The sequence below is a fragment of the Ambystoma mexicanum genome, chromosome 2p, assembly GCF_040938575.1.
Source record: "Ambystoma mexicanum isolate Mex_15411 chromosome 2p, UKY_AmexF1_1, whole genome shotgun sequence".
NCBI classification, from domain to species: domain Eukaryota; kingdom Metazoa; phylum Chordata; class Amphibia; order Caudata; family Ambystomatidae; genus Ambystoma; species Ambystoma mexicanum.
Window position 1 is genome coordinate 1,386,920,106 of NC_090923.1, and position 24,289 is coordinate 1,386,944,394.

The 24,289-nt window shown below is 45.0% G+C and overlaps 1 protein-coding gene across 4 annotated transcripts in view; it reads right to left on the bottom strand.

Moving 5' to 3' along the window:
• Nucleotides 1–24,289, bottom strand: part of NBEAL2 (neurobeachin like 2) — a 1,179,347-nt gene that overhangs the window by 606,127 nt on the left and 548,931 nt on the right. For 3 of the 4 annotated variants that reach the window (XM_069645798.1, XM_069645800.1, XM_069645797.1), the window contains exons 9-12: nt 17,752–17,858; nt 15,047–15,133; nt 8,521–8,604; nt 6,865–6,963 (exon numbers count right to left, since the gene is read on the bottom strand). In XM_069645798.1, coding sequence (XP_069501899.1) covers nt 6,865–6,963; nt 8,521–8,604; nt 15,047–15,133; nt 17,752–17,858 — 377 coding nt within the window. The remainder of the gene's footprint in view (nt 1–6,864; nt 6,964–8,520; nt 8,605–15,046; nt 15,134–17,751; nt 17,859–24,289) is intronic. The other variant, XM_069645799.1, reaches the window with a different exon arrangement.

Consider the following 24,289-nt stretch of genomic DNA (forward strand, 5'->3'; position numbering starts at 1 on the left):
CCAATTGCAGGCAGAGAGCTTCTGTGCCACTTGGAACTGCTTGTAAATCCACTGACAAAATGTCAGTGTCACGTTATGCTTCTGCAGGCCGCCTGTAGTACCACAGTTGGCCTTGTGCGCCCCCACGACAGTCTTTCTTAAGCAAGCTGCTCTTGTTTGCCAGAGATGTTGGAGGGGCTGGGGCAAGATCAGGATCATTGTGACCACGCAATGAAAATATCACAGTAGCACTGCTGCTCGCCTGGAAATGTTCAAAATAATATTTTAAAAAATGGTGCAATTTCTTTCCAAATTCCACACCTTACATTTCCACTTTAAATCACTTCCATGACACAAGTACACCCACTTTTAGTACATCAAGCAATCCATAGACACGCTGTACAGTAGAAGCCTACCAGGGTAGTTCAGCAGGTTGACAGACCGATGCTGAGATGTTATATATTCAAAACTACAGGTTGTTAATCATATGACTTTTTGCAATGCATTATAAAAAAAGTGCTATACAATGTGTTTGGCCAGTGTATGGGTTGGGCTGGTTGCTTGCTTATATTTAGGGCTGAGGTGGGGATATTTCTGCCCCTGTGAAAATCAAAAGTTGGCACCCATGAACCCACAGTTTAATTTCCTAAAAACTGCTGTCAGCATAACAGAAGCATTTGTGATTAACCAGTTTGCCAAGCATATAACATCTTTATAAATATAACTTGTGCTAAAACACAGAGGGGCACACAAATAATAATGATGTGTTATTTATATAGCGCCTTAATCCAAAGCGCTTTACAGAGCACATATTTACATGCAATATCACCCAACTGAAATTGGTACGTGTATCGACATCAGAAGGATGAAAGGCCGAGTTGGCCTTGCCGGGATTTTAACCTGCGACCTGCAGATCACGCTCAGATAGCAGCAGCGAGCGCTCAACCCGCTGAGCTATTTTACTGGCAAATAACAGAGTATGTGTGGTGTCTGACAAAAAAAAACATTTCAAAGAAAACTTTTGAACGCAAGCAACATTTTTCAATTTGGAAATTACTTTTTTTTATTTGGAAAATAATAGTGTGCCTAGCATGTAGAAAGCCTGCATAAAACGCAAAGGAAGGGGCACAAAAATTACAGGATATTTGTATGGTAGTCCAACAAATATCTGTCTTTTTGAGACAGCTACTAATAAATAATAATGCAACAAAGAGGTTTTTGAAGTTCTTAATATATTCGTGAAGGCATAGGTTATTCCATCTGTTTATAGAGGGGAAATAATCGAGCCAAATAAATATTGGTAAAAATTCTGAGGCTCATAAATATCCCCACCCCGATATCGTCCGCTAGTAGCTCTCCACTGTTGGCATCCACTACAAGTAGCTCTAGCTAAGGTAAAGGTTGGAGACCCCTGCTCTAGATATAGCAGACCTTATAACATCCTCAGATCTCGACTTCATTGCCATAGCTGAAACTTGGCTTCATGCCGCATCTGGTCCATTCTTATCCCTTGCCCTACCGCCTGGCTTCGGCATCTTGAGATGTGACCGCACTTCTGCCTCACACACCAGAGGTGGTGGCCTAGCCATCATCCACAAAACTACTCTGGACTTAAGAGTATCGACCAACACTAAACTTGAGTCCGCTGAAATACTATCAGTTAAACTCGCACTCATTCCCAATCAAACAGCCACCATCCATCTAATCTACAGGCCCCGCGCCATCCTTTGTCGGCGAAATCTCTACCCTCCTCCTTGACAATGCAAAAACCAACTCACAAATTATCATCCTTGGTGACCTCAAACTTGGACTTGGCGATCTCAAAGATCCTATTGCTCTAGACTTGGAAAACGCCCTCCAACTTTTTTTCGCCTTGCACATCCAAGAACCCACGCACTCTAAAGGCAGGACCCTTGACTGGCTAGCCAGCTCTAACTGCATTATCAATGTCCTGGCTCACACCCCCTGCTTATGGTCAGACCATCACATCATCACTTTCAATATTGAAGCCTCCCCCCGTATCCCGACCCTGATAGCGCGGCCCTCTCGACCAGAAACAAAAAGGACATTACCAAGGAGAAACTTCTCCCTCTGCTACTCCCGTCGCTCAAAGCAGCCACTGACACCTGTAATGATCCTACCACTCTAGCTGCCATCTGTAACTGCAGCATGCTCACAGCTATAGACTCTATTGCCCCATCAAACTGAGGAAGGCCAAACCACGGGCACACCTTAACTCCTGGTTCACACCACAGTTAAGAGTACTCCGCAAAAACAAACGATGTGCCAAAAATCGTTGGAATAGTCACTGTTCTGACGCGCATAAATACGGTTTCTTCCTGGCATCGCTCACCTACAAAGCAGCCATTATAGAGGCGAAAAAAGAATCCCTTAATAATCGCATCCTGCACGCTGACTCCAACTCTAAGGAACTCTTTAAGATCCTAAAAGAGCTTGAAACACCTGCTACCCTCCCCCCACCCCCCACGACACCTGCATTAAAGATAGCAAATGGCGTGCTAACATTCAGGCAGCGTTACTGAACAAAATCTCCATGCTTCAATCTAAAATTATAGCTAAACATGACAGCCTGAAACTGGACAATCGCCCTCCCACCCTAGCTGAGGCCTTCTCCCCTGACCTGCCCAATCTCAAACGGTTTTCCTTCTCACCACTCACCACTGCGGAGGTGGAAAACATCATCCTGAGGATTAAACCGTCCAACTGCCAGGGTGATCCCTGCCCTACCCCAATCATTAAGGAATCAGCCCACAATCTGGCCCCATTGATCACATCCTTCATCAATGCTTCCTTCAAAACAGGAACTGTCCCTGACAACCTCAAGGACGCATGGGTGATCCCCCCTGCTCAGAAAACCTTCCCTCGACCCTAGCATACCCACCAACTACCGACCCATTACTACTGTCCCGTTCCTGCTAAAAATCTTAGACCGTGCAGCATACCTGCAAATCCAAGAGTACCTTGAAGTCAATCATCTCCTAGGTCTTAGACAATCTGGCTTCCGCCCTAGACACAGAACAGAGACAGCTCTACTTGACTTAAAAACTCAAATTGAAGTTCTAAAGGATAACGGCAAACTTGCCATGTTACTTCTACTTGACCTCTCTGCGGCATTCGATTTGGTCAATCACAAAATGTTATGCAAACATCTCCACACTGCCACCCATTTCTCTCCGTCAGCTACGGCCTGGATCAAGTCATTCCTGAGTAATAGATCTATGCGGTTTTTCTCTTAATCTGCAGCTGCAGATCCCTCCCCTATTCACTGCGGTGTCCCTCAGGGCTCTTGCGTGTCGCCAACACTCTACAATGTTTTTACTAAACCGCTCTTTGATGTACTTGACTATCTGGGTGTCTCTTATACGAACTACGCTGACGACACCCAGATACTCATTCCCATCACTGGAGACTACTTGGCTGACACGAGGGCCCTGAATGACGTCTACCTGGTCATCCAAGCCTGGATGGCACAACACCAGTTATGCCTCAACGATGACAAGACTGAGCTCCTCATCTTGGGCACTACGCAACGCCTTAGTAAACTTGAGCCGTTTTACCAATCGTTTATCAGCGATGGCAACACCATCCAAGTTTCGAAAGATACTAAAACTTTAGGCGTCTACCTTATCCCTATCCCGACAAACAAATGCAGTCAGATCTGCTTCAGCATACACCTGCAAACTCATTGCAGCTTGCAGGCCATTTCTAACCACGTCAAACACAGTCACACTGGCCAGAACCCTCATCATGGCCAAAATCGACTATGGTAGCGTCCTCTACCTAGGAACCAGCCAAGAGAATCACAACAAATTGCAAATCTCCCAGAACAACGCCATTAGAGCGGCGCTAAACATCCCGCGAAACCACCAAATCTCGGAATCTAGATCCAATTTACATTGGCTACCTGTCAAACAGAGAATTTCACTGAAAGCCTTAGGCCTCACCCACAAATGCCTAGCCAACCAAGCTCCCCCGTATCTCTGCAGCTGGCTATCCCGCCATGCACTTACCCGCCCTCAAAGAACCGCCCAGACTCACTGTTTAACCATTCCCAGGTTCAAATTACAAAAAGCGGGTGGATCTAGCTTCCCTGTCCTAGCCTCCAAGCTGTGGAACGCCCTCCCCCTCACCATCAGATCTGAAGATTGCTTCAGTGCCTTCAAATCCAAAACGAAAGCCTGGCTCTTCAATCAGCCTTAAACTCGGACTTCTTATGTACCAGGGACCCCTGTCCCAGCAAGCGCCTGCTCTAATCGCTACTCTGTAAATGATGTATATTGCTGTTTGCTCTGAATACTTTGCACTGTATATAAAGTTGACTGTATGTTTGTTCATTATGTAACCATGTCTAAAGTTGCGCCCTGATGCCTACGGGCCTGACGGTGCGTGTTACAAATAAAACAAATACAAATACAAATGGTGCAATGGGGGGAGCGCTAGAAAGGAGGAGGGGGGCACATGGAGTGTTGCAGTGGAGCTAGAGAAGACAAATTGACAAGCGTATTCCCATTCCCTTGGTAAACCGTCATCTTGTTTTTTCATCTATGTGAGCAGTTTTTACAATAATGTCACATTAAATTTGAGTACAAAGAGAGGCTCCCATGTACATGCTGCCTACAAATGATGCTGTGTCGACAGATGTTACAATAGATTGCTATTTATCCCTGGCCTTGTCGAGAGGTGGAGGGGTATCCGACCCTTCCCCCTTCTCTATGCGTCAGGATGCAAGTTGGTAGTACATCTTTGTCTCATGCAATGCCTCCTTGTCAAGATCCTCGCCAGTCTGTTTCGTGCAGATGGTGATACAAATGAGAGAAGAGGGTGCCCAACACCCATAGAAACTAAGGGAAGGAGGGAGGATCGGTAGTAGAGTGAAGAGGAGCAGTAGTAGACAGAGGAGGAGCAGTAGTAGATCTAGAAAGGAGAGTTAGCATCAAAGGGTGAAGGTAGGAAACGGGCGGGAGTGAAACATCAGAGGGACAGAAAGTTACTAGGGAGGAGAAAAGGAAGCAGAAGTAGGTAGCATAGAAGGGTATGGTGTAAGGGATTGTGTAGGAAACTACAACATTCTTACAGAGCGGTTGCAATGCAAAATCCCTTTCCCAGAGTGAGTGAGCCTGCGCTTAGGGGAACCACCTGTAGATCAAAGGAAGAACTCAGACAGTAGGGCTTACCATTCTCTAGCACTAATGGATATACAGACACCTGGGTTAGGGTGAGATCCCAATGAATACAAGAGAGATAGGGGCAGCCTTAGTGCCATCTTCATAAAATATTTGCCACTGGTTCCTCAAATCAAAGAAATTGCCTGTGTCTCATCCTGATAACAAAGAAACTGTCCATATTCTATGTGAGCAGTTTAATAAAAACCCTTGCACCTTCCTTGAGACATGGTGCGATTCTGCAGACTCTGCCACAATGACAAAAACAGGAACATTCCACTGGAATCCTTGGGGTTAACGTCTGTATGAAAATCTCACAGATTTCAAGGAAGGGCAGCAGGTAAGAGGGAGTGGGTCAGGGATGTATAGGGCGGGGACCCTTAAAAGACATTGTTATTCACAAAGGCATATTACGAAAAGATGCTTGCACATGGGACAATTAGAACTGGCCGATCCCTTTTCAATCCAACTCTCGTGGCATTAAGGTTGCATCTCATGATCCTACCACAGAACAATTCCCCTGACTCCTCTCTCTGTATACCCTCTCCAAGTGTTGAGGGGCAGCTGAAGAAGGCATAAAGCAATTAAAGATATTTAAAGAATACATTTATCGTACAGGCATCTCAGTTCCAATATAATTCACTGAACTTCCTCAAAGCTTGTCCATTGCAACAATCACTTCAAGGATCCTGTTCTGATGCTGTCTAAAGTCTACATACTCAATAATTGTTCTCATTGATATTGTTTTTCGTTTCAACAACAACCACATGAACATAACTAAATTTCCATTTTTGTTTAGTTTGAATGTTGCGTCAACGCCTTTTGGGTAATTGTGGTATTCCAATAAGTGATATGGTAAATGGGAAAAAGAAAAATACATCTCAATATATATACAAAAATAACAATGCCATTAAAACCCTTCTAAAATATGAAATGGGGTTCATAATTGTCCCCATCAAGAAAATCTCTATACATTCATTGCAATTACTTTCCATGAGCATAGTTTTTGCGACAAAACTTATATGACTCAATTGATGAACCAAACATCTAGACGTATTTCTTCTGGTCAATTACAAGTTAGGAGCAGCTGAAGGTTTAAAAGATGCGACAATGACATGGGAAATTAAGGACTTGAAAGAAGGACGCAGAGGAAGGAAGGAAAAAGTATTGGGAAAGAGTATATAAATAAAGAGGGAGAACAGCACAATAAAAAGAAAATCGGCACCCGTTTCCTTTTTTCAAAAAATGTACAATTGTCATAAACAGAAGCGCAGACAAACACGCCAATCAAAAGGACATCCAAAGAAAATAGGGTCAGGGAAAACAGTTATGTTTTGGCCTGGAGGGGGCTAGACACTATGCATTGCCAAGAATAAAGTAGGTCACCCTTCAAAGAATCAAGATACGGCAAGTCATCTTACAGATCCAGAACATTAAAAAGGCAACCCTCCATTAATATGGTCATCGATCGGATGCCCAATTGTTACAACTTAGTCGACATTTAGTATACTGATTATTTAAGGTTGGGGGATGCTTTTTACAGCATATTATGGCTGAGTAAACAGATGCAAGGCTGAAATGGGGTACACCAAAGAGTGGCACAGAGCTATCGGCCAACCAAACAGTGGAAAGCACAGATCAGTGACGATAGCCTGAGATCATAAACTACTTTGCAGACTGCTTGTACTCTAGCTCTACTTACCATGTTGAAAAGCTCCTGAAGAAGGCCTTTGGTTGGTTGACTTTGGCTCTTCAGAACTTCATACAAATGGGCATAGCCTATCCGTTCTTTGAAAACCTCCTGCAAATGTGTGAGGATACAGCAAAATGTATTATTCTGCAATACATACTCATACACCAGACAATTTCTCTCCTAGATAACACATTCCTTGAACTATTGTTTGCCAGAATTAGTCCTCAATGTCCAAGCTCCATGGTATCTACATCCAGTCTATTGTAATGTAATCCCGATTTATTCCAGTGCAGTCTAATTCATGTCTTGCCTTTACTAGTTTGGTTTGTTCTATATCCACTGTAGTCTATTCAAATGGTTTACGTCTAGTCTTGGCTATTCTATGCAAAGCTTCATCTATTCTTGTCTTATCTAGTTTATTGTTCAGTGTAATATCTCATTTCATACCCTAAGCTATGTCCAATCGGTTGTGCTTCAGTCCTAGCCTATTCCCAGTTGGTTCTTTCTTACCACAGTTAAACATATATACAGTATAGTCCAGTTTATTTTAACCTCTAACACATTCTAATCTAGTATAGTCTATTTGATGACCGGAGAAGTATTTTTGTTTAGTATGTTCTATTGTGGTCTATTCTACATTCTTCTATATCCAATTTGTTCCAAACTATTTTAGTCCACCGTCTATTCTAGTGTAGTAGTTTCCATTTTAATTTTATCAATGTCCAATCTAGAGTTTCTAGTCTAGACTCTGTTAAACTATTTTATTCCGTTATTCTCCCTTCGCCATTCTATTCCCACATCTTGCCGCTTAGTCTAATCCCTTCTCACCTTTCCTGGATTGTTCTGCTCTTCTTGTAGTTAGCGTAACATGGTATATTCTGTCCCTTCTATTTCAACATCATCTTCTCTTATGTATTACATTCTAGTCTTGTCTTGGGAATTCCAACCGCTTACATCCCATTCTACTTATTTATTTTCTCACAATCTAGCACTATCACAATAAAATACACTCAAGTACTGTCTTGTAAAGCCAATTGAATGATATTCTAGTTTCTGATATACCACTCCTTACTGCCCCTATTCTACTCTAGATTTGTATGCCCCATCAGGGACACATTGGGACAAACAACTGGCATGAGCATAAAATACATACCGGCCCACATTTGTGACTCATAAGTCGCATTTTTTGCATCAAGCACATTGCTGGAAAGAATTGTGGCACATTTGGTGCATTTTAAAGTACAATGCAAGTAAAACTGGAGGAATCTACCAGCTATCAAGCCTACTAAGTAGTTGCTCTACATTTTCCAGTCAAACCGGCCTTTTGGGCACAACACTACTGCCCTGTAGGCCAGTACGAGCCTGCATTCTACTCCATTTGATTATTCTTTTAGAATAGTCTATTTTTCTGTCCTATTATGGTGTGTTCTAGTTTCTAGTTTCTTCAAATCTTCTCTATTTTACCATATTTTGTTTTCGTCCAGAGACTACAGTTGCATTGTAGTCAATTCCATGTATTTACTCCAATCTATGACATGTTTGGCACATAAACCCTGTGGGAAGGTAATGAAGAGTGCATGACACCATGCACATCTTCACAGCTTTTACAAGTCATGTAGGGAGAGAGCATTTGATAAAATACTGTATGTGTGCCAATGTAATTACCTTGGCTGAGGGGGAATTGCACATGATGGAGGTCAGCACTCTGATGGTGTGCACAGTGATGGAGTCAGACCCATTGTCAAACACCTGGAGACAGAGAGGACATCTTTAGTATTCACATCTCTCTAACTTCCTAGAAAGACTACTGCTAGCTCAGCCAGAGAGCAACACACCAATGACCCCAGTATGTAGACATTGACTCTAAAGAGAAGCAGAAGAATTGTAACATTACTGTAATGGGTGTATATATGATCGCTTAACATGTAAAAGTAACAGAGCTGTAAAGTTTCTTGGAGAGCATTACATAGGTGCCTTCTTTCTTTAATGCTTTGCGCATTTGGAATATGTGCAAACTGGCAAACAGAAGGAAATGTTCAAGGCTCACATGTAAGATAGCTGTATAAATCTGTGTTTTACCTACAGGCAACAGGTTCAAGTTAATTGCTAACTTAGCTTTTCAGCCATCAGAGATTGATACAACCAGTAACACTAAAATGGGGAATAGCAGCATCGATTATTGAAGCACTGTCAGATCATTCAATTTGTGGTGTGCAGTTTATAATTGGTCAGTATCAACGGCACTTGGACAAAGATTCAAGCTGAACAGCTTCAGAAACCCAACAGAAAATTGAACTGATGACTCATTTCCAATTAATTGATTTACTTCGAACATGCAAGGAGACAGTGAAGTTACTGGGCAATTTCCGAGACTCGTGTTACCTACAAGCATGCAATGGAAGACAGGCTGGCTCCAAGCAGACATCAACAGAATTCGACAACAAATCATCAATGAATCAGATCCAGACACTAAAATGTGGCAATTGGGTGAAAAGATAACCTAATAAAAATGACAAAAAAGGCATGGCATACTGGTCACTCTAATGTTCAATTCCACTTAATTAGGGAAATCAATGTTTAATCTAATAAGAGTGGACATGCCCACAGGGTACAAACTGGTAACAAAACAAGTTTGCTTTCACTGCTCTTGTGCAAGTCATCGGTCGTAAGACTGAAACTATTGCAAACTTAAAACCCTTCAGACCTCTCTTGCACTTGTTTTGATCATTGTGCTCTAGGTGCAGGGTCTTTCATGCTTCTCAATGTACTCTCGTACCATTCAGCACAGTCTAGCTTCGTCTCTATACTATAGTTATTGCTATTGTTTTTCCATGCACTACACTGAAGTGAAGCTAAAATTCTCTCAAAATAATGACATGACCTAACGCCAACCAGTAGCTACTTCCCATGTAAACTTCTTGTCTAAAGTTGTTCCATATTGTAGTACCATTTGTTGAGCTCAGTTCTTAAACCGGAGCACACTATCCACATACAATTCTGTGCTATACTATGTCTTTCTTATGTCTTTTTCATAAATGGAACAAAGTGGGCCTCATTACGAGTCTGCCGGTCCGGAAAAAAAGGGTGCCGGTAGCAACGTACCAGCACCCTTGCCGGACTGGCAGACTACAAATCTGCCTACCGGAGCAGATGCACCCAGCAGGTCTGACCTGCCGGCCCTGGTAGGCAGGGTTGCCATGGAAGCACTAGCACCGCTGACAACGATGCTGGTGCTTCCGTGCACTCATTCCCGTGGAGTTCTATGGGGCTCAACAGGAATGGGGCACAACATTTTCTGCCACCTGATATCCCGGGCCGCCAGGACGTGTAATGTCCCAGTGGCACCGGGATCTCAGGTGGCGGGAATAGTGTTACAGGGTTGGCCGCAACCCGCCGGTGGCTTTGGCGGTCCAGGCCCAATATCCGCTTTCCTTCCATGGCTAATACTAGACACACAAAAACGAGGACTCAAATCCATTTATTTTTTATATGTGGTGTAGTCCTTGTGTCAAGGAAATGTGCAGAGGGTTGTTTACCCGAACCATCATGGTTGGGGACTTTATGCCAATGCTTCGGCTGCCTCATTGCACTTTATCATGCTTTTATCTTACCTGTTTTTCTTCATCACTTAGAGGATGTTATGAGTCTTCAATTCAGTGAACCAAAAATGTATAAGGGTGGATCAAAATAATCAAATTAACAGAAAGAAAGGCATCCCATGAAAATCTCATGGTTATGACTTGCCGTGGAAAGCATGGCAACAGTCCCACATTTGAACAAAGTAAATAATATGGAGTGTCCTTTAACATGTGAATTGGATGGGGCTGGGAACGGGCTGAGCCAACTACCAAAACTTGCTTTCTTTGTTAATCATTTCACGAAACACATCATTAGTTGAATAAACTTGGGTGGTCATGCAGAGGCTCTAGCTATAGTGTGACTCGGACCCAAAGTCTCACAGAAAGAGATATGTATTGTACACAACTGGCCACCTGCGCATGTGGCCAGTTGTGTACAAGTAGTCCTTTTGCATCACTGCTTCTAATCACTCATGCTTCAAAAAATGAATACCTTGGAGTTCTTTGCCCCTTTAATGGGGCTAAAATATGCATTTACGGCTCCCACTCTGGAATGGCCAGTTCAGGGTACATCTTCCAGCACCACAACCACACGTCTCATGAATTAATGCTGCCTCAGAAATATCAAGAAACAGCGCTGCACAAACCAGACCTCCTTGGCAACATAAAATTAGTGGAGCAAGGGCTTTGATCGACATCTTACAAAAAGTTGTCCCACACTTTGACCTTCTCAACTTTGGCTTTAGTGTTGGATGTGTTGAGGTTTCCATTGCTCAGAAAAGAAAACAAGTACTTCACAGTTGAGAGAATCAAACTGAACATGCAAAACTGTTCCCTGCTGGGTGGCACAAACGTAGACGCATTTATTGTGAATTTGCATTTTGGAAATGAAACCTATCTGGAAGCAGTCCCAAAGCATTAGCCGATGTTGCCGACTTCACCTCTCAGCCATATAATTTCTATACAACCCACTTAACCCTTCCTTGCCCAGACTTTCGCCCTGGAGATTGGTGCGTCACTCAAATAAATGAGCCAAACCTAGATAGCTTGCCAGTGGTCCGAGTCACAGAATAGCTTGCCAAGGGCAACATTAATGCGGGTGTAACCAAATTCCAAAATATAATTTCACACGAGTCAGAATGGCAAAAGGGAAAAATCAAGCACCTTAGGGTTTGGGTAGAAACAGCCAGTCTCTCTGCCCAAAATATAACCAACTCTTTTCAACCTTACAAGCCTTGTAGTGGCATTGGCCATCTTCAAATCAATTAATTTGTTCAAAGTCCAATTGTCATCTTGGATTTTATTAAATTATGTTTTGGAATTCATGGTATTCTGAATTGAAGAGTGCTGAATGAGCAGCCAATTTCCCCTTTTCACAAAACTCCTGAAAAACAGTTGCATATTACTTAAAGGAAGGGGCTAATTCTTCAAACGTAGCACGGCTCTAACCCTTTTTGTCTCCAGAGCGGCCCACCTAAAAAGGTAGTTAAATGTTGAGAAAGGGAGCAGATAGAATCGATGTCGCACTCTTAATGACCCTTCTCATACATGTTACCACATGTTGGCTACCCTGGTTAATGGCTGAGAGGTACAATGCGTCAAAGGCTTGCTTAAAATGAAGTACATGTGCCCTCCTTTCCAATATCTCAGGTGCCATAGACGCTATGCCGCACTTGGCTACCTCAGCCCACCGTGACGCAATCCTGCCACGATCCTTGGGACAAACAGTGGCACATGTGCAAACAAACACTCCAAAGCCAGAAGAAAAAAACAACAAGACACAGAGACAGGCAAAAAGACAAACTAATGCATGATGCAAGAGGGGAGAACAGTTCCACCACCATACATTAACTGGTGATGTCAGCACGGATGGGACAAGCATAAACCTGTGTGGGAGCAATTAAGTACGATGTTAAGCTAATGTGGACAAAAATACTGAAGCGTGATTTCCTACTGACACACTTGGTGATGCCAGACAAATAATGCACTCGTAGAGTGAAGGCATGCAAAGGTTCATGGGTGGGACAGGGCCCGCAGGACGACTTTTAGTGTTGCCTCCTGGATGTGGGAGTAGCATCCAGGAAGCAACTACCTTCTCCTGAGCCTGGTAGAGAAGGGTGGCTTCCACTGGCCGACCTGTGCAAATGTCCCATCACTAGGCACCACATGAGCCGACACAAAGGGGCTTGTGGCACAAAGAAGTACAGTGCAAGGAGCTTCAGGCATACGGGAGACAATATCTGAGGCGTTGGACGCTTACGGTGAGAGAGGCGCAGGAGGCATGGAAAAAGTATAGAAGCTTAGGGCAAAATTGCAGAAAGTATGATGAGCTCAGACAGCTATAGAGATCTTTAGCCTTCAGTGCCATTCATTGGTCAGCTTCTGCAGGTTCTCACTATCAAGTGTTCAGATGTACCTTAGCTTACACTATAGAAATACTGTTACATTAGAGAATAAATTCTTCTTTAAAAGATTTAGCCAAGTTTGCAATTGTTTTTTTTGTAAACTTTCCGGTAATCAGGAGTAAATGGATACCCCGCCCCCCATTCGAACGAATAGAACATTTAATCTGATGCACTTTGTGACTTTTTTTTTCCAACTGTTTTGGACATTTATACTATTTCATTATGCCATATAGATGTACTAAGTACACTGTGTACCTATTTAAATTATGTAACCATGCTATTACACCAACTGTGCACAATACCAACTATTCAACACCACCAACCATGGAACAAACACATCGACCAATACTCAGCCCTACAGATAATAGGTGTATCGGCCACATTTACTCTCTAAAAATAGCCAAGTACGCCCCAAAAATAAAAACAGGGAGTAAAAAATACTCCCAACAAAAAAATAGGAAAATGGCGTGTAGGACCTTGTGCCCCATTTTCCACCGACACAGCTCGATGGATATGCTTGCAGCAGTAGTGCACTAGGTACCACAGGACTAAACTACTAACGCTGCCTGAGGTGAACCTATAACTTTTAATGTGTATGAATAACTAAGTGCAAAGAAATGTTATTACAAATTACAACATATTTACATTTTCCAGTTAAAACATTGGGAATGGGATTTACTTTTTTACTCCCTAAAAATCATTGTAGTCCCAAATTACGAAAAATAGGGAGTAAAATACTCCCACTTCACAATCTTATCTGGAGCACTGCCTATACTATTGAACTACACTCAGTGTATAACTGGAATCACCATATAGCTATGCAACGATACAATAAAGCGTGCAATCTATGCAGAAATGTAATTGCACTATGTAAGAACAGGCAGGAGACTCACCCATTATTTACCATTGCAACTATACCGTTTTACTAAACGAACTATTCACTTACACTGTAAAACCAATCCATCTACATATGCAACTAAGCTACCAACATACAAGGAAAACCCATTGCTCACTCTAAGTGGCTACAAAAATATTTATTTAATTTCATAGTGTAGAAAAATGGGTCATCGCCCTTTCATTTTATATGTTCCAACCAGGCACTAGCAGAAATTGAGCAATGTGCAGAGCGGGCCTCTGTGGCATCTTCCAATTTTGTGTACCCCTTCAAGGCAATGTAGTTTGGAAGTGCATTACTCCTTTTACGACTTCCTATCTTTGCCTGTTTGAACAAATCCGTTTTAATGTCCTTATATTTGTATACATTTCTAATTTATGTGTCTTAACACCTTTGTTTTGTAACACAAGGTGTAACCGCTAATCCAGTTACTTTGTGTAAATGTCATCTCTCTTAATGTGCATATACACACTGGGCCTCATTACATGTTTGCTGGTCCGTAAACAAGGGTGCCAGAATGCTCACCGGGACCCTTGTTTCCAGATCGGCAAACTCAGAGTTTGCCTGTCGGAGCCGGTGTGACCACCGGGTCTGACCCGCCACAGTAGGCAGACTTGTCATGGGAGCACTGGCACAGTTTCTAACAATGCTGGTGCTCCCGTGTCTGGGATTGATAAATGTACCGGCGCCTGACTTCCCGGCCCCTGGACTTGTAATAGCCCGGTGGTACCGGGAAGTGAGACGCTGGTAAATTATTACGGGTCCGGCAGCAACCTTCCGATAGCACCAGCAGTGTTACCGGAGAGCCGTAATGAGGCCCACTGACCTCTTTTTGATTATAAATGCATAATGTAGAAAAGAGTTTCCTTTCCTGTGCTCCACAACCTCCTTTTACTTACGTGTCTTTTCACTAAAATTAGATCATACATATTTGTATTGCATTGGACTATTTTGACTGTAATTTTAGATGTTTTAAAGCCTTCCCAAAGAAGGAAGAAGCGTTTAACTAGATTTTAAATCTGGCATTTATTGTCCAATAACATCGGCAAAACTAAACCAATGATATAATGATATGTGCTGTAGCTATATATCTTCAAGACCATGCACTAATGAGACACTCGCATTTATAGCATCTATAAGAACACCCATTATGTAAAGGGCAAGAGAAAAGGTGTGGTGTGAGCGCTATAAATAATATAACATTGTTTTTATTAGCTATGGAACTTTAACATGCTGACATCACCAGTTTTGAGTGAAGCAGAAGAAAGTAAAAGTAAGCGCAACCCATTACCCCCACGAGCAGCGTGCAATACCTTTTGGATATCGATTTCGGTGAGTAACTGAGTGGCGAGATCATTCCCGCCCTCCTCCGGCTTAGGGCACCTACCACGCAGGTAGAACTGTCAGAAAACGGGTTAGAAAAGTCACGTCAGCCACTGGAAGCACAGCATCAGCAAAACACAACAGGCAATACAGTATGCGTTAGCGAGAGACAACAAATATGCGAAGGACAGGGCCTTGACATAGAACAAGGAGGCATGGATAAGATGGGCTGCTCCTTAGCAAAGGCAGCTCTTCCAGCAGACGCGCCAGAACATTGTGGAAGCTCTCTGGCACAACAGGGCACGGCCACCTGAAGTTGGGAGAGGAGCAAGAACACTAATGTTTAGGCCAGTCTGCTCAATCTCCCATTTCATTACTTGTCGTTGGCCCCGTGTCAACGCTTATCTGATGGACAGCTTCTATGTTCACCAAGTTCCGAAGACGTTCCACAAAATTGCCGTACTAAACACAGACACCCAATGGTTTCAAGAAGTTACATTTAGCTGTTCAGTCAGAAGTGAGTATTGACATTATGAGTTGCAGCTTTTTGTTATTCGTATCACTAAAGGTTTAGTTGTAAAATTCTTACTTAAGCAGCAATGCGACGGTCTCAGTGTGGTGCTGAGTGGAATCAGCCTGCAGCCCAAGCTAACAGACTCGAGCAAAGAACGGACCTTTAAAGTGGGCCAGGGGTTGTTACCCAGTACGACCTCTTGAAGGAGGTATTATGCCAATAGGTACCACAGGCTAAATGCCCCGGTTGTCAGCAGGCAGCAATTTGAGTGCAACAATTGTCCCCAACACGCTTACACGTCCTCCACAAAAGTATTACAAACTACATTCAAAATGCCTATCATTGAAATGGCCATCAGGGTTCCGGTCAGTGCCCCGCCACCATTTGCATGGTGAAGGGGAACAGGATGCGGACACTGCAGGGAGGCAGCAGCATTGCAAAGGGGCCCAGCTAAGTGGGATGGTGTTTGTGTGGCAAGCAGATGAAGTAGGCAGGCGGGCTAGCAAATGGAGGACAGTGTATGAAGGCTCCAGACACACAGTGTGGAATGTGGTCTTGGATCAGTGAATTAAGACCTTGTTCCTCACTCCTTGACTAGCAGGTACCACAGCGTGCTCATTTGAAATCTTTATGACTGGGATCCAGAAACGGTGTGGAGCTCGGCCCACAAGATAACAAACTACACAACTCTTATTTGGCAAGATCTAGGACGTGGATCTAAAACAGACAGGGCCTCATTACGACCCTGGCGGAATGGGTTTAATGGTGCCGGTAGAGCTGCCGGTGCCGTTAAACCCATTCCGCCCTATTATGAGGTCCCCTTTGTGGGGCCCACTCTGGACGTCTGGTCAGACCAGACTTCCTTTGCGGGTCCTGCGAGGGGACTAGCATGTTAACAACGGGCCCGTCATTAACGGGCCTGTTGTTAGCATGCTCCCTATTCCCATTGAGCCCTATGGGGGCTGAAATGGGAATGGGGATGGTCCGGGTTCCCTGATTGGAGAAATACCGGGCCCTCCAAAGTCGGAATGACCCAGTATTTCCCCATTCAGGCACCACAGACCCGGACCCGAGTTTGGAGGCAGCCATGCCTTTAGTAAGGGCATGGTTGCCACCAAACTCGTAATGAGGCCCAGAGTATAAATAATCAAGCAGGATTTTAATAAACTAATTGTTTTGAATCCAGGTGTCAGGAAGCACTCCGTTCTCTATGGATTTTTATAATAAGGCCCATCTTCAGAAATCCATCTGCTCATTGATATTCCCATCTAGCTGCATTGGTGTTAGAAAGAGGGCATTATTAACTGAGATTCCCATGAGCACACATGATATCCTTCATTTGATGAGCCTGTTGAAAAAAGTCAAGAATATTACAGTCTGTAAAGTAAATACACACCTTACCCTTCCTGTGACCACAACAGCCCCCACACCACTGGGCTCACAATCCACTTTTTGATAAAACATACTGCACCCAGAAATGCATTAAATAAAGCACACAATGAAGTAACAAGAGGTATGCAGACATTTCTAATTATAATCTTAATTTGATTTTGTCAAAATAGCTACTGTCCTGGATTACACTTCTTGGGGGGGTGCGGGAGGGAGAGTCATTTGTGCGTCCAATCAACACACAGAGGCAGAAAAATGAGGGAGTCACGTGCAAACAGTTGGGGAGTGGGTGAAAGCGTTGGGAAAATTGCCCACAGCCTGCACCTTTAGGCGTCAAGCATGGTTCTCCATTTTCTGATTGCAAATGCTGAATGCTCATTGCATTTTGTGAAAATCATTTGGTGGGATTGTGCTACACCGTCTGAATTTTGGCATGAGGCAGATAGTAGACCTCCTTCCTTGCCCCGTACAGATACTCTTGCCTACAGTGCCGACAAGCCAATGGCCCTCTTTCTCTACCCCCAACAACTACTGCACTTTGCACAATGAGGTTATGTTCAACTCCAAGCGCCATTGTCAGAATGGAATCCTATTGGGAGACATGGAATACTTTAGCCATTGAGCGCTTAACACTCTGTGTTTAAAAAAAGAGAGAAATAGCATGCAGGTTAAATGTAGCAGAGTCCCCTTCATTGGCAAAAGCCAGTAAAATTGGGCAGTGGGTCCACTCATCAGATGTTTGCAACCGGCCACTCACAGATTCTATCAGTTCAGAGCTCGAGGCAACATTACCTTGCTGTTCTGGATCAGCCGAATGATGTGCTCAAAGCAGTTGTTGCTCAGGAACAGAGCTTGCAGAACAGGCCGGTCACTGCAGTTCAACATTTCAGGAATTGCGCCTAACGGTGGGACAGGTAATAGGAAGATGGGGAGGAAAAAAAGATAAAATTAACGAAGTGAAGATTCTACAGCGAACCAAGGAAAACCATTGCCCCCAAAAATAGGAGCTACCAGCCTGGAAATGTGAGGTTAGTAAGTCACAAGATACTGACTGGCAGGGATTTCTGCATGGATGTAATTTGAACACTGTGGGCATATCAGCACGAGAAAATGTGCAATCATTAGTCAAACGATTGTTGCACTATACTGCCACAACAACTCAATAAACCCTGTAAAGTCACCCATAACATCTCAAACCCCCCTATTATGGCTACAAACATAATTTTCCATCGACAAGTAGAAATATTTCTGGAAATGTTCATCGTAGATTTTCATACATTGCTTGCACAGAAACAGAGCCTCAATGTTAGGGTTCTGGTGTCCACATTAGAGACAACAGATGCTGGTTAATCAATGAAATATGAAAAATTACCTTCATGGTGATTCAGGTTCTCCTAGTCCTTGCTCTCCTTTCTCCACAGCTGGGTGGGAACGCCTGCATGCGCAGGCAGATTGGAAAAAGGTGGCTTCCAAAGATAGCTGCCTCTGGGACTTCACACCCCACAAACCACCATGCCGAGTTACCTTCAGTTTTTTCTCCCATTCACCTACTGGCAGTTGAGATCAAGTACATCCTTTACTGGGGAAGGCTGGGTGGGTGTTGTGAAGGAGGGAGAGCCAGGACTAAGAGAACCTGAATCACCATGAAGGTCATTTTTCATTTCTCCATCTTTCTGCTCTCCCTCCTTACCAACTGGTTGAGACCGGACTAAAAAGCCAAATCAGTAAGGGTGGCAAAGACAGCATTCACAAGATGCAAACAAAATGATTGCAAAGCACCACTTGGCCTAAAGCAGCAGCCTCTCCATGAAGAAGCATCTAGAGCGTAATGCTTACAGAACGCAAGAGGGGTGGAAAAGCAGAAGCCCTACACATATCCGTAATAAGGGCATAGCTAATAAAGACTTCAAATGCTGCCTTAGCTCTTGTGGAATGAGCCCAAAGTCTCCGCAGAGCTGAAAGCCCCCTCACGTCGTAAACCTTTGGGATACGCGAGACAACCCACCTGGCAATGGAAGCTTTTGCTGCTTTCTTACCAGGCGAAAGACTGCTATACGTGACAAAATGTTGTCCTGCTTTTCTGAACGGCTTGGTTGTTGCTAAATAAAATGTTAGAGTCCTTGGCATGTCTTGATTATGCAAGGTCTCCTTGATTGGTGAAGAGTGTGCTCAGGATTAGAAAATATCTTAGTTCAGATAAAATTCCGATACCACCTTCGGTAAGAAGGAGGGCTCTGTATGAAGGACCACCTCATCCCAATGCAAAACCTTTTGAAGACAGAGCCTGAAGCTCTCCTATTCTTCTTGCTGACGTAATGGCTACCAAAAATGTTGTCTTCCACGTTAGAAGGTCAATATCACAAGTCGTCATGGGCTCCAATGGTCTGTGCACTAATGCGGACGGAATCAAATTGAGATCCCATTGAGATCTCACTGAGGTGGAGGAACCCGAATAGGGGGATAAAACCAGAGAAGGCCCTTGAAATGCCTTTGAATTGCCTTGTGTGAAGGCATCATGAAGTATGAAACAGACAACAGACATAAAATTCAAACAAAAGATATTTATTAACTTAAACATCAGGATGGTTGAAGGCCTAAATTTGCTCTATGCTAAAGTGGGATTTCCCTACGTGAACGAAACCAAGGACAGTCTGAGTGAAAGAGGTTCAACTTAAAAGTCTGTCCGTGTCCAAAACCTATCCTTGCAACAACAATTAACAAGTATAGGTATGTCACAGTCAAACGAAATAGCGTTCAACTCAAAGTTACAAGCTCCTTCCAGTTCACAGCTTCCTTTCAGCTCCCCTTTCCCAAAGTACAAGTAACACAATTCAAAAGCAAAAGGGGCCTTGAGACCCCACTCTCAAGACAGCAAATGTGGTTCTTGTAAGCCTCAGGGTTCCTGTTCCCAAGACTTCCAATTCTGCCACCTATACTTGTGGCAGTCATTCCAAAAGGGGGGAGCAAGGGCGCGGGTGTTGGCGTCCCGCGAAGGGTGTCTGGATTAGCCCAGGAGGGCCACCGTATTCTCGGAGGGGAGGCCACGCCCCCTCCCTATTTCCTCTCCTTATCATCCCCGCAGGGCAGGAAGCCCGCGGGGGAGCAAGGGCGCGGGTGTTGGCTTCCCGCGAAGGGTGTCTGGATTAGCCCAGGAGGGCCACCGTATTCTCGGAGGGGAGGCCACGCCCCCTCCCTATTTCCTCTCCTTATCATCCCCGCAGGGCAGGAAGCCCGCGGGGGAGCAAGGGCGTGGGTGTTGACGTCCCGCGAAGGGTGTCTGGATTTGCCCAGGAGGGCCACCGTATTCTCGGAGGGGAGGCCACGCCCCCTCCCTATTTCCTCTCCTTATCATCCCCGCAGGGCAGGAAGCCCGCGGAGGAGCAAGGGCGCGGGTGTTGGCGTCCCGCGAAGGGTGTTTGCGGTCCTGTGGAGGTGCACCTTCAGGACTTTGTCACTCTGACCTTAAGGTGGCGCAAGGACGCAGTGTTTAGGAGGTGAAGAGGAAGGCCCGGCCGCCTGGAGAAAAAGGGTGAAAGTAAGTGTTGGCGAGGGACTGTAAGAGGAGTTGTTGTCTGTTTGTTCTAGACATAAGGGCTGAAAACTGGTGAAAACTGGTGTGGACCTACTAAACCCGTAATGTCACTCCTCAGGTCCCCGAGATCCTTGAAAGCCCACGGCCCACCTAGGAAACCCCCCCTCCGTCACCAGCCCTCTCACCCTTCCACCTTCCTCCTTTTTGCTCAGAGGTTCATCTCGCCCGCCAAAAGAGTGGCCCCATTTCCAAGCGTAAGATCCTGGCTGTGAAGAGGTTTCACTCCCGGGATCAGAAGGGAGTGCCAGTCAAAGCCCTAATTCTGGATGGACAAAACTCTGTTCTAGTACATGCGGGTGAGCACTTTACTTGTTCCCCTGAACCCCCACTAGAGTTGAAAGAAGGGGGTTGTCGGTTACCGCAGGGGAACAGTATAGTCGCAGGACAAGGGATCAGGGAAGGTCCAATACCTATCAACATTGGCAGTCTGTCTGATCCTTGTGAAGGAGGGGAATGTACCTTTAAGCCTCAGGCTACCACAGACTCCATCGGAGGAAGACCTCCTAGCCCGCTGTTTCACCCATCCACTGCAGTCGTGTTCTCTCCCCATGTTTCCACCTTGAGCGGCAGCCTCCCCAAGGTGTTATCCTTCTCTGGAATTCTTGGTCCCGGAACGGAGATGCCGGAGTCCAATGAGGAAGTCACTGCAGGAATTGGAACACTAGTCAGCAGCTGTCCCTCAGCTTGCTCCTCTCCTACCAGCAACATCAGGGCCGCCACCCCGCCATCTGGCTCTAACATTCGTGCCAGCCCGGGAAAGACTCCTTCCAACTCCGCTCTGGCCAGCCCAACTGCGGGGGGCAGCCCTTCTTTTGACTATGTCCTTGTATGGAACCTCCCCCTGGGCAACAGAAGTTTCGGGAGTGTACCTATGTCTACAGTGCGCCTATTGGCTAGCCCCTCTCTTCATCCATCCCCACTCAAGGTGTCCAAACAACCAAAGTGTGAAACCTCCCCGGCTGTAGGGCCGGTTATCAACCCATCAGTCGAGGTGGACATGCCACTAGGGGGGTGTAAGTGTAAACAAGTTTTGGCAGAGTTGGCTGCTATTAGAAATCTGCTTACAACACTAATAGGCATTCAGGGGAAGGGGAAAGGGGAGGGGGAGTCCTTTCCCACTCCAATTGTTTGTAAGGGTCTCTCTGACTTTTCTTTGGTACACCCTAAGAACCTCGACCCTCCTTGTCCCGAGACTATAGCCCCAACTTCTTCTGGCCCTAGCTTGTTGTCTGGGATGATACATTCGGTCATTGAAAAAGTTCCCAGGGTAGGGGGATCCAAGCATAGTGAACCCAGTGGGGCGGTAGAATCTGCCCCAAATCCAGTAGGTTCAAAAAGCCCTCATCATGGGGGGATGATCGACTGTGGTCAACGACACAGAGACGGTCCATCTCAGCCTCGTGTTCAAGGCCAGATTGGCCGAGCTACAGTGTATCTCCACGGGGTACCAAAAATGGAAAGTCCAGGGAGTCCCTCGTAAACAAAAGCGTTCACTGGTTACGATCCGTGAGAGGTTGTTCCTTTGTGTCCAGGGAATCCTTGGTGGGCTGTCGGAGAATGGCCAGTTTGGGCAATAGCTCGGAGGACATAGTGGAACTGGCCTTTTCTGATTGGAGACTGGCGAGTAGGGTCCTGGGTCAATGGAGGGGGACGGGAGGGACGCCAGGGAGCGGAATTGTAATCAGCCTACATTTATATTTAGGCTCCAAATATCCCTTGAGGCCAGTCAGGAGGCCCTTCCCCCTGTCTGGGGCAAACCTCACTCCCCTGGGCCGTGTTCGGTTAGGCTTTTTGGGGGCCAGGCCCTGGCATGGGGAGTTATTCAGAAGGTGATGTGGTCCTATGTTTCTTCTTTTTTGTTCCCTTATCTTGTATGGAACTGTAATTTTATGAAATTGTAACCTGGATTTGTGTAATAATGTGTATCTCTGTCGTTTAATGGCTGTTTTTATACAACCGAATAAACATGTTTGCTTGCTCATTCCAAAAAAAAAAGGTCACGCAACCAGAGCCACAGGACTCCTCGGAACACACACACAGATTACTTGGCACTTGCTCCTGTGCACCTTCACTTAGCTCCTTTTATTGGCCTCTTGGCCTTGTAGGTGTTCTTGCCCTTTCTTGGCTTCTCTTTATTAGCATTGTGGCACTGTCACTATGTGTAAGCCACCTCCTGCCAAGCGGTATCCTTGTCACACTGCATTCACTCTCAAAAGGTTCATTGGTTGACTCTTTCCCCATTTTAAAACTCATGTCTTTCATGTTTGAACGTTGTGACACAGGTTCAATATTCAAATGTGCACTTTTATTGTTCAGATTTAATGTTCTATGCAATGTGCACCTTTTTTATTTCAATGTTTATTTGTCGCTTTGGTTCAGTATTCAAGGAGCATTTAGTTGTATGTAATTAAGTTTCTCTTTAATTCGGTATTCATTAAATACCTTGTTTGCATATTGAAGACCCGTATTCCACTGTGATCTTGTTGGAGCGCCCAGAGCCTTTCTGCCCTCCCGACACTCACCGACCTTCTGTGCTGTACCGGCATGATCCCAACTCGCCTGTCTTGTGCCTCTCTCCGCACACCGGCAGCTACAGTTCCTCGGTCAGCACGCGAACAGCATCCTCTCTCCTCTGGCTCCACAGCAGCTCCTGTTGCACGCTCAGGGGGTCTGGAAGCTCCCAGGCTTAGGCAAGTAACATGACCCAGCTGCATTGGGCCCCCCACATCCCAAGCCCACTGGGTGTCTTGCCGATGTCCTGGCTTGTGCTGCTCCAATCCCACCATGGGTGCCTCCTCACATGTTGCTCCCCATCTCACGCTCCTTCTCTCATTCTCTGTTTGACTGATCACCATTTATACACCTGCAGCCCCTTGACAGGCTGCAGGTGTGGCTGACCAATAAGCCCAGCCGGACCACACTCAAACGGACATGCCTGACCCTCACACCTCTTAATGGGCATCTTCCTTGTCCCATTACCAAAGTGGTGAAAAGAGATAATCTTCACTGCTCTTGGTGGGGTCTTTTTCATCCCAGTACTGTCAAGTGATACATGTGAAAGATTGAGGGGAACTGGCTTATAATAGCCCATAAAGGTGATCCTCCCTCGCTTCTCTGCCCCCCAGAGTCAGGATCCAATAGCGATGGCCTTTCCCTGGCCACCTGCATAGAGGTTCCAAGAGGAGTAGGAGTGAGAATACCCTGAGGTTTCTCACACTTGTTTCATAACGAAAAAGATTTTTCTTCTCCATTCAAGTAGGCACCTACTGCTGACAAATAATATTTATAAGTGTCTGCTTCCACTCCTGATGATGCTAGGAATGGCATAACAGACATCACACTATAAACAGACACTTTCAATGGGTTAAAACTGCGATTGAGCCCAATGGCAAAACTGCAACCATTTGCTTCTATATTGCTTCCTTGTGGATACCTTCCTGGAAGCCGTCATAATTCTTAGATTCTGCTCAGACAATTGCAAATGGGCAAAGGTCAGTTCTTCAGGAAGTCTTCAAGCCCAGCAATTGAGGGGAGGGGTGAAGCACCTGCCCCTTCTGTGAATTCAGAACATCTTTCGTCACCGGTAGATCCAAACTCGCAATCCTCACTAGATCGAACAGATCCGCACACCAAATCTAACATGGCCAGAACAGAACTACAAGGATCATTGTAGAGAGATCTTTGTTGCTTTTCATTTCATCAACGTCTTGTGTATTAGGGGAAGTGAAGGGAAGGGGT